Below are 11,463 nucleotides of genomic sequence, written 5' to 3'. Positions count from 1 at the left end.
AAAAGCGACTCCGTTGTCGCTCTTTTCCTCCAACTTCAATCTGTTCGTCTTTACAGCGGAATCAAAACTTGTCTTTTTCTTGCTCCAACTATTTTTCGATCGCACTTTTCCTGGACAATAATATTTGTTTGTTCTGCTCTTTCTCTAGGTGCCTCATTTTTTTCGCGAAGTGTAATATTTAAGAATTTACGAAAAACGCAATTTTGTAAAAATCCTTTTACACGAGATTCGTACAAAATAGAACAAAATTTTCTTTAAAAATTAAAAATGTTTGCAACCTTATTTATAAATTAAAAAACTGCATATTTCGTATTTTTTGTAAACATTATATTTTAATAGAACAAAAATTTTCTTTGAAAGTTTATAATATGTATGTGTCTTCTTAGTTCATTAAAAAGAGCATCAGTGAATAAATAAAAAACATTTTTTTCTCAAGTTCAGGTATAAATTTACGAAAAAAATTTGTTTATGCCTTTTTCAGTTACTTCCATAAACTTAACACAAAAAATGGATCAGAAAAATTTCTATAGAAAAAGAGTTTCTGAAATTACAAATTAAAAAATTTATCAGTGAATCTGATCATTTTAAATTTCTTGGCTCACCCTAATTTAGTTATTTAATTATATTACTGAACCTACTTTCTACCTTCGAGATAAATGTATTTTCACTTTTCAATATTTATTAAAACTGCACTCGCAGTCATAAATGAGGAAGGGAAAAACTTGTTGACTTAAATGTATAAACACCTATGCAAACGAATTTTATGAGGATATAAAATTTATATTTAGATTTAGACACACATGCTGAAGGGAAATTACTGTTAAAAATGTTAGTTCCTATCGACCACCAGACTCTAAATGTAAAAATTTCCCTTCCTTTTAGTTTCAAACATAAAAATAAAACGTATAAGAAAAAAAATATATGCTAAATAATTTACGAAATAATAATAATAAATTCATTTGATTATTTGCTTAAACCCTAATTTTTAGTTAATTAGCCATATATTCTATAATTACCGTTTGTATTGTCTCGGATTCTCTATTTCCTGAATCTCGTCTTCGACCGACTAGAATTGTATGACATCCTCCACAGGAAACCTCGAATTGAAATAATTATTATTCTCTAATAGTAAATTATCAAGAATAAGAATTAAATTTTTTTATATATAATTACATTCGTCACGAAAAGCTCTTGATATCTCGTAGCAAATGTCAATTCGTGTACATTGTTTTCATTCTCTTCCAAGCCCAACTTTCCATGCCTTCCATCGCCGCATGTGTAGATTTTTCCACTATCTTTTGCAAATAAAAGGTGTATTTTAGTTATTTGTATTTTAAACATAACTAATAATAACAGTTTAAGTCATTTATTTTATTATGCCTTTAACAAAATATTTCAAACCTCGATTAGATCAGGTGGTAGCGGTCCGAGTTTATAACCGAAAGTGCAGGCTTGATTCCTGCTTCCGACATTTTTTGCACATTTTTTTTTATAAAAACTGACTATTAGATTTATTCAAATCAAGCAAAAATATTAATTTTAATCTTTTTTTTTTAATGAAAAATTTTCTTTGTACTACCTTTACCACTTTTACATCAAAAAAGTTTTTTTTTATAGAAAACTGTAATTTCTTTTCTTTTTATTGAGAATTTCTATGTTAGTTATAATCACTTTACTTTTTATTATTATTTAAAATAATATTCTCTTTATATAATGCTAGAAATTCACAGCTTTTTTAAATTTCCAATTCAGTCTCTTTTTCAATTAGAGCAAGGTGATAATTAGTCCTAGTAAAGAAATGGAATTGTTTAACCACTTTATTGTTATTTTAAATAATATTTTCTTCAAATAATGTCAGAAAGATGCTATTTTTTCTAAAATTTTCAACTTTTTGTCTATGTTTCACTGAAAGAATGGTAATAATTATTGAAAATTTAATAACTATAATTGTTAAATTAAATTTTAATTATTTGCAACTAAAAAAATTAATTATTGTTTCCAGCAATTTTCTCTTAGAATAGAGCTAGAAATTCGCGGTTTATTCCAAATTTTTAAACTCATTTTTAGGTTTTCAGTTTGATCGAGGCAATAATTAGAGAGATTTAATGGAAAGATCGCGGTAACAATTCATTATTATTTAAAATAACATTCTCTTTAAATAATAGTAAAAAGTTGCGCTTTTTTCTGAAATTTTGAACTGTTGATCTACTATTCACTTAGAGTGTTAAAAATTATTAAAATTCAACAAAAATTATTGCTTAAACAAATTTTTATTCTTTATAAGTATCTTGCCTGTATAAAGCTAGATAGTTCTGGTTTTCTCTGAAATTTCTTACTTTTTTGCAACTTTTCATCTAAAGTGAAGCAGTAATTAATTTAAGTTATAAAACTTAATTGTATAAACAATTTATTATTATTTTAAATTGTATTATCTTTGAATAAGTCCAGAAAGTGGCAGCTTCTTCTGAAATATTCAACTTATTGTCCAGTTTGAGAAAGTAATAAATAACAAAATTTCACAAACACAACTGTTTAAACAAATGAATATTGTGTAAAACTATTTTCTTCAATGATTATGCTAGGAAGTTTAGGCTTTTTTCAAGATTTTCAACTTTTTGTTAACTCTTCACTTAAAGTGAAGTAATCAATAATTTAAATTAACAAACATTATTGTTTAGGCTATTTATTACTACTTTTAATAGTATTCTCCTTGAATAATGGTAGAATTTTTCGTCTTTTTTAACAATCATCATTGTTTAAACAAATTTGTATTGTTTACAACGATCTTCTTCTATAGAAAGCTGGATAGTTGCGGTTTTATCTGAAGTTTTTAACTTTTTTCTTTTTTTACTCAATGAGATATTATTTAATGAAAATTATAAAACATCATTGCTTAAGTCATTTATTATTATTTAAAACTATTTCACCTTAGAGCAAAGCTAGAAAGTTGCGGCGTTTTCCTGAAATTTTCAGTTTTTTTTTGCTTTTTCTCTCAGAATAAATAATAAATATTAATATTAATTTAAACAAAATGCTCTCAGTAAATACGCGAAGGCAAATTTACATTTGGTATAATCCATATAAAAAGCTTGAAGAATAAATCAGATATCCATTTTATTCCAGAATATATATGTATGCACAAAATAAAAGAAATTGTTTAAAAAATTAGTCTGTCTATTATTGATTAATCATTTGTTCATAACTAAAAATAGTGGAAAACTTAAGAAAAAATGCTATTATATAGCATTACTGTAGAAGAAGATTGTTACAAACAAGAATGATTTGTTTAATGGGTAGGCTTGTTAAAGTTTATTAACTTTTACCTCACTCCGACTGAAAAGTGGACAAAAAGTGGAAAATTTAAGAAACAGCTACAACTATCTAGCATTACTATGAGAGAAAATGTTATAAATAATAATAATTTGTTTAAATAATTCTTTTTTTCATATTTTATTCATTTTTATTTTTAACTAAGTGAAAAGTGGACAAAAAGTAAAAAATTGAAGAAAAAACCGCAACCATCTAGCTATATAAAGGAACAGATTGTTATAAACAATAACAATGTTTTTAAACAATTATTTTGTTAACATTAATTAATTATCATTTCACTCTATTGGAAAAGATTGCAAAAGGTGAACATTTTTAGACAAAACTGCAACTTTAAAGTATTATTCTAAACAAATATTATTATAAAAAGCAAGTAATTGTTTAAAAAACTACTTCTGTAAAACCGAATTGATTATTGCGTTATTCTAACTGAAAAGATAAAAATAATTTAAAACATTCGAAAATTCAACGACTTTCTAACTCTATTTAAATAGACAATTGCTAAAAACAATAATAAACTGTTGAAACTATATATGGCAATATCTCATCATCACTTCGAAAACCTAATTTTTTACTAATGGGGTTTATGTACGACCCTATAAAACGGACTTATTATAGGAGTGATATTTGAAAATTTCAATTGTATTCTATATCTGACTGTAGAAAAATGTTGTTTTAATTTGATTCAACTAATATTGACGATTCTGAATAAAATTTACAAAAACATCTTTTTTATCATGGAAAATTACGTATTAAACCTAATGGGGCTTGCTGAAACTCTAAATATATTTTTAACGCATTTTTTTTGTTTCGTACAAATCTGTGGACCATATGCGTGTAAACCTAAAAAAGAAATTTCCTCATGCATTTTTCGATCTATCCAATATCGCGGCATTGATTTATCTTTGAATTATTTGCTTCGGAAGTGATCAGTGTTGAAAAAACAAACAATTTCTCGTATAAAAAAATTAATAATTTTGATTGATTTGAATAAATTTAATAGTGACCTAAAAATAAAAGTGAATTTGAATCGAATGAAAAAATTAGGAAAAAATGCTGGCAGCAAGAATCGAACACGAATTTTCCAGTTGCAAACTCGGAGCACAAGCTTTCTAACCGGGAGATTACAGATTCTCGCATTGCAATTCATGTAACATGAATGAATGATTTTAAATATATTTTTCTCGAGAATAGCTGCAAAGCGCACCTTATTACTTTAACAATATTTATAACTTATTTTTTGACTTATTTTGTATTAACTCACTAGTCAGAAATGCACTATGGCTCTCTCCACAAGATATTTTAGAAATCACTTCGTTTTTTAAGACATCTAATGGAAGAAGATTAGGTGTTTGCACTTCTGTCACGTTTGTACCTAATCCTAATTGACCATTCGAGTTGCTTCCCATACAATATATACAACCATCTTCTGAAATTTTAAATTAATTTAATATTCATTTTTGTGACACAAGACAATTGAAGAATAGATGAAAATAGATGCTATCAAATTCTTTAAAATTAATTTGAACTCATACAATTTTGTTTACAAAAATTAGAGATAAAAACAAATTTATGAAAACATTAAATAAGTTTATAAAACTATTCCTTACCAGTTAGGATAAGGGTATGATGACCGCCACACGCTATTTTAGTTGCAGACTTCGAAAGCATGATTTGCTTGGGAGCTGCTTGAGTTGAAAATTTCACATCGATACCCAATTTCCCACTTTCAGATTCACCACAAATATAAACGAAGCCACTTTCTGCAGGATAATTAAAATATTTTATTATAAGAATATTTTTAAATGCCTTTAAAATAATTTATTATGAAATCGAAATCTTTTTCGCCCTTAGGAACAAATATAATGGTATGATTTCAAATTATTTCATGCTTATTCCAATAAAGTTAAAAGATTTCAAATACACCAGCGGATTTTAAAGAATTTCAAGGGGTTCCCGAGGATTTTTCATTGATTTTAAGCGGATTAGTTGAAATTATTTCAAAGATTTAAATAAATGTCAGGGGATTTTAAGGGATTTCAACAGATTTCAATGGATTTCGAGGGATTTCCATCGATTGTAAGGCTTTCAAATTTCTATGTAATTTCTAATAATTTACAGTAATTTTAAGGGATTTCGTAGATTTCAAGGAATTTTAAAAGACTTCAATGGATTTTAAGGCTACAAAGGATTTTACGGGATTTCAAAAGATTTTATGGTATTTGAATAGATGGATTTTTGGATTTTTACGGTTTCAAAAGATTTAAACGTATTTTAAGGAATTTCAAGGATTTTCTAGATAACTTTAGTGAATTAATTAAATTTAATTTCAAGGAATTTCTATTTTTCAGCAATTTGAAGGGATTTAGAGCAATCAAATGCATTTGCAGTAATTTTAAAGATTTAAAGTTTTTTATAATATTCCTAAGTTTTAAGAGTTTTTAAACATTTCAGTGGATTTTGTGGGATGTCCAAGGATATCCAAAGGAATTTCAAACAATTTCACAAGATATAAGGGATTTTATAGGACCTCCAAGTATTTTAAAGGTTTTGTAGGATTTTATAAATTTCAGGGGGATAACGACGGAATTTTGGAGAACTTTAGAGAATTAATTTGCGTTAATTTATTTCCGCAGGATTTTTCATAATTTGTACATATTTCTAACAATTTCAAAGATTTCAAAGAAATTCAGAAAGGCTGATGAAAACATTTCGTGAAATTTCTTCGTATTTTATCAGATTTTAAGCATTTGAATGAATTCAAAAATACACTATATTATTTGATATGCTTCACAATTTTTTAATTCTCCTAAATATTGTGAAATCCCTAGACATTGTTTAAAATCTCTTATAATTACTGGCAATCTGTAACTTTTTTTTAAACTCTTTTAAAAATGTTTAAATGATTGAAATTCTCCAAGACACCATAAAATCCACTGAAATCTGTAGAAGTCCCATGAAATCCTTAGTAGTACCTTAGAATTTTATTCAATTTCATTTCAACTACATTTTTTAAAAATGATTTCTTTCACTTGAACAATTGTTATTTAACAAAGAAATTAATTTTCAACCAGCAAGTTGAAGCTTCTACTAATGAAATTACACCTCTACCAAAAAGACGAATTTTTAACAAAATAATTGAATGTTCACATTACACTGCTAAATTCCCAACTTAAAGTAGACAGTTAAATTTATGTTAAAAATTAATTAATTTCAGTAAAAAAAGTAATTTTCAACTCACGATAAAATAGTTAAATTTGCAGTAAAAATATTTATTTTCAACGAAGGTTGTGAAGCTATTGAAGAGTTTTACTGTATTTAGGATTTTTAACTTGTATTTAAAAAAATAACGATTTTTTAACAAAATAGTTGAATTATACCTAAAACAGAACAAATTTAACTCAATATATAATATTTAAATTATTATTAAAAAAACACTTAGTAAAAAGAATAATTATTTTTAAATTTTTTAATTTATCTGCTATATCATCATAGATTGTACCTTACCGACAGTAGATCAACCCTCCAAACCATGAAGGCAGAAAATCTACACAATATCGATCAAGTTAAGAATCATCAATAACAGAAAATGCTTAACGTCTTAATAAGACTAGATGGAAAATAATATTTTTAAATTAAAATTATTTCTTGAAAAAAGATCCTACTCCATCTTCACTCCATTGGGAATCGAACTAATTTTAATTTAAAAATATTATTTTCCATTTAGTCTTATTATGAAGTTAAGCATTTTCTGTTATTGATGATTCTTAACTTGTTCGATATTGTGTAGATTGTCTGCCTTCATGGTTTGGAGGGTTGATCTACTGTCGGTAAGGTACAATCTCTGATGATATAGCGGATAAATTAAAAAAAATTTTAATAATTACTTGTACCATTAACACCTAGCTAAAAATTAGCGTTATATTCTTGAATTAAGAGTTCTTATTCTGATCCCTCTAATAGCTTAATTGGAAAAGCACCTGACCGGAAATCAGAAGTTTTGTGGTTCGATTCCCAATGGAGTGAAGATGGAGTAGGATCTTTTTTCAAGTAACAATTTCAATTTAAAAAGAATAATTTTCGTCTAAAACAAATAAATTGTTAACAAAATATTATAATTCTTACCCAAAGAGATAATTTTTTAATGAAAAAGCATTTCTCAGCCAAATATTTAAATTTTATCTATATTTTCTTAGGGTCGCTAAATCCGAATACGGGGTCCAAATAACCCAGTTCGCTCATACTTTTTTGAAACACGTAAAATCGATGAAAACAGCGATTTTTCTTGTATATTTTTGTAAACAAAATTTGTTATGCCCGATGGTCTTAATAATCGTATTTATATTGATTTTGTGATCGCTGAATCCTAATCCGGGGTCCAGATAATCCAATTGGATTATCTTTTTTCGAAAAACGCAACAACAGACGTAAAAATGGCAAAAAAATATATTTTGCGTTTTTTGAAAAAATATGAGCCGACTGGGTTATTTGGACCTCAGATTCAGATTCAGTGACCACAAAAACATATAAATGTGCTGATTAAAACCACCGGGGATGGCATTTTTGTTAAATATAGGGTGAATGATCCAGTGGCTGAACAGTCACCAGTGAATAAACACTAATGCAAAAAATATATAAATATAACCTTTGAAAGTTAATGTCTTTATGAATTTCTATATATTTGAAATCTTGAAGCAATTTTGAAGAGTTTAAATACACAATTCATTGCAGTAAATTCTTGTAAATCATTTTAAAAATTTCTTGAATGTGAAGCATCATCGATTATAGTGAGTGATGGTGAGAAAGTCATCGACCAGTATAACGTACGGGTCTAAGCAACTCCTTCTTTACACTGCTTTTACAAAAAAATTCTTTACCTTTTCTGCATCAAAGCTGTGATGCTATAGTTATAAGATATTATTATTCAATTTTCCACAGGGTTTTTTCACAAAAAGTACGTTTTTTATTAATAAATGAGTGTTCATCTACTCGACCTTTAAATCGCCCGTGTTCCAGTGAACGAACGCTGTGTTCATTTATTGGAGCAAAACTGTCACCCCGCAGGTCCAGTAAATGAACAGCAAGTTACGGAAACCTGGCTGTTGTTTCGTTACATATTAATAAGTTTCTTTCAATTATTGCGACTATAAATATCGAAGCTATAAATATAAATATAAACTATAAATAGTTATAGTTTAAATATATTTTTTGTTGGTTATAACATCAAAAAAGTACGCACGAACTAAATTAAAGGTAAGGCAACTTTGAGGTTAGAAATTTAATGCTTTTTTTGCACATAAAAAACGTTTTTTAACTATGGAAAACATTAATTCGTGCTAGGTACTACTGCGCACTAGACAATATATATTTATAAATGTTTACAGGATTTCCATTTGTAGTCACTGGATAAGAGTTATCGATTTTTAAATGAAAAGTTGTATTTCTGGTAAGGTTAAAAGAACTGATAGAAATGTTTTTAAAAAATAAATATTGCTATAAAAAATTAGGAAAAGTTAACCTAGTTGTGTGCTAAACTTTTGTATTACCTCCTTTCTTTATATCTAAATGTCTAGTGGTTTTTATTGAAATAATATATTTAATAAATTCTGCAACGCTTTCTAATATTTTACATTATTTAATTGCTCATTTTGTAATGTACCCATGTAATTTTATACCTAAATCCTAATTCTAATTTGTAGTGATTATAGTGTTCATTCACTGGGGCTCTACTGTTCATTCATTGGCTCACAGTGTTCATTCACTGGTGTTTTCGTTAATTTTGCACTATTTAATTATTTTTTATAAAGCTTTTTGGTAAAAACAAAATTTGTTTATCGGATTATGAAATTTGAACTCTTAAGAATCTATTTTCAAAAGTTTTGTACGAATAATCAATTATTATAACGTGAAATGGACTAGTTGTAATCAGTGATTTCCTTAAGTGTTCATTCACGGGGTCAATCACCCTACACGAAAAATCGCTGTCCTCGTAGATTTTACGTCTATTTTTGCGTTTTTAGAAGAAATATGAGCCAACTGGGTTTTTAGGATACCGGATTCGGATTCAGCTATCCCAAAAATGGGTAGTATCACGGAGAGAGAAATTGGCCTCCCAACTTCCCGAGGCTAGTGGCGCTAGTCGCTTATGGCGCTTGGCTGGCTACCTTACCACAAATTGGCCAATTGGGCTCTAGGCGAGAGTCAGCGGTCTACGCTCTTGCGTGACTGGTAGTGTGGTTTGCCCACTACTGGATGCTGAGAGTCCAACTCGCCTAGAATAAAAGATTAATGCGGTACGGTCATGATGCGGGCATAAGTAATATAAGTATATGTGCCAATGCCGGTCGGAAATGAGAGTTACTCCGAATTGGTAGCCTGGAGTCCAATATTCGTTGTTTCTCCAAGTTCTAACACTAGCGCCCCCACGCTCTCAGTGAGAGACAGTGGGACCACTAGTCCGATAGTGCTGCCATGGCGCATGCGGCTGGTAAGCTAGGAGGCCTATTTCTCTCTCCGTCAGAGCTGCCAGATCGAGCCTGAAATTTTTCCCCGCCATACCTACCGTTTGGGAGCCGCAAAACAGAAGGTGCATGATTACCACTATGACTTCGTGGGTAAGCCGAAAATGCACAATTCGACTTCGGTTCCCTGCTGTACGATGATTGCCGATCTGAAGGCTTCGAACGACTTCGGTGGTCTTCTATTTATATCTCGATCCCCATTTAAAAGAAATGGAAGAAATTGGCGAATTTAATGTTTCGCGTGATTCTTCATTTCATGCATGAGTCGATTTTGAGGTTATGTTTTTCAGGTGTATATAGTATGAATATTATTAATACTGTATATATATAATTAAAAATTTGTCATAAGGACAACCGCAGGCTTTCGCCGGGAGCGGGTGCTGAAATGGAAAATTGCACCCGCTTCCAGCAAAATCGCGGTAAAATTTCAGCCACAACCACGTCTCACGACCGTGAGATAGGTGGTTACAGTCTGTAAAGGAATCAATACGACGATCCAGCAAAAGCCTCGTGCACCCTAAGAACACAGAGCGACCCAAGGACAACCGTCTTCTGCATTCTTCCCGCAAGTGTTCTAGCATATTTTTGACACGCAGGGATGCTTCTTAGGCCATTAACAAGTGAAAACTTGGCACCTCCAAGAGCGCCGATGATAAGGACGATCGATTTAACAGAATATTCCGGGTACAATCGTTGCAACTCCCTTATAAGGTCTCGATACCTCTCTTTCTTTTCATTCTTCTTGGTTATGATGTTTTTGTCAGCTGGTGCCGAAAATTCGATAACAAACATGGTTCGCTTCTCGAAGCCAAGAAGAAGGTTAATGCCGTAGGAGTGACAGAGATGGTAATAAAGCACTCTTAGTGCCGCATTGTGCCTTTGAATGTATGTCGTTCCCGCGTGAGTTGCACAACTAGATAGTATGTGAGCTAAATGCTCGGGGTGTGCATGGCACGCCCTGCAGCTATCGTCGGGAATGTCTTGGCTCAAAATGTGGCGACGGTATGTTAAGGTGGAAGATACCGTACATCCTCTTATCGAGGAGCTGTTCACGAAAGTTTTTCTCTTGTGCTTTCTTAATCCAGGCTTTCAGGAGTGAGCACTCGAGGTAAATAAGATTTGATGCATTTTGCTCACCCCTAATACTGAAGTCAAGTCCGAGTGCTTCAGCAGTCTCCTCCGCTGCTTTGTACAGAAATGCTCCTTTGCCCACTTCTTCGTGATTCCTGACCATTTTAAGAAGAGGGTCTCTTCAATTTGCAACTCTATGTGCTGTACCTAGAATAATCCTGTTGTGAAGACATTCAAGGCTCAATATTCCGCGACCCCCTTGATGGCGTGAGATGTACAGTCGCGGAACGGAAGACTTAAGATGCATGTTTTTGTTCATGTGCATAACCTTTCTTGTCCCGATATCAAGAGATCTGAGCTCGTTCTTCGTCCATGAAACTATTCCAAATGAATAGAGTAGTACCGGGACGACAAGCATGTTCGTTGCAGATACTTTGTTCCACGCCGACAGTTCGGAAGACCAAATCTGTCGGATGAGACGTTTGTATCTGCTTCGGAGAGTATTCTTTATAGATGTCACATCCTGAATGCGGCTCTGTGGCAC

At 30.4% G+C, this 11,463-nt stretch overlaps 1 protein-coding gene across 3 annotated transcripts in view; it reads right to left on the bottom strand.

Moving 5' to 3' along the window:
• The window catches only part of LOC117180886 (X-linked retinitis pigmentosa GTPase regulator-like), a 91,445-nt gene that overhangs the window by 43,231 nt on the left and 36,751 nt on the right, over positions 1 to 11,463 (bottom strand). For all 3 annotated transcript variants that reach the window (XR_004468066.1, XM_033373462.1, XM_033373463.1), the window contains exons 6-9: positions 4,938 to 5,090; positions 4,592 to 4,756; positions 1,174 to 1,295; positions 1,017 to 1,097 (exon numbers count right to left, since the gene is read on the bottom strand). Coding sequence is in view for 2 of the 3 variants with exons in the window: in XM_033373462.1 (XP_033229353.1) it covers positions 1,017 to 1,097; positions 1,174 to 1,295; positions 4,592 to 4,756; positions 4,938 to 5,090 (521 nt within the window). In the remaining variant the exon portion in view is untranslated. The remainder of the gene's footprint in view (positions 1 to 1,016; positions 1,098 to 1,173; positions 1,296 to 4,591; positions 4,757 to 4,937; positions 5,091 to 11,463) is intronic.

The sequence above is a fragment of the Belonocnema kinseyi genome, chromosome 9, assembly GCF_010883055.1.
Source record: "Belonocnema kinseyi isolate 2016_QV_RU_SX_M_011 chromosome 9, B_treatae_v1, whole genome shotgun sequence".
NCBI lineage: Eukaryota > Metazoa > Arthropoda > Insecta > Hymenoptera > Cynipidae > Belonocnema > Belonocnema kinseyi.
This window is presented reverse-complemented; position numbering and strand designations above follow the sequence as displayed.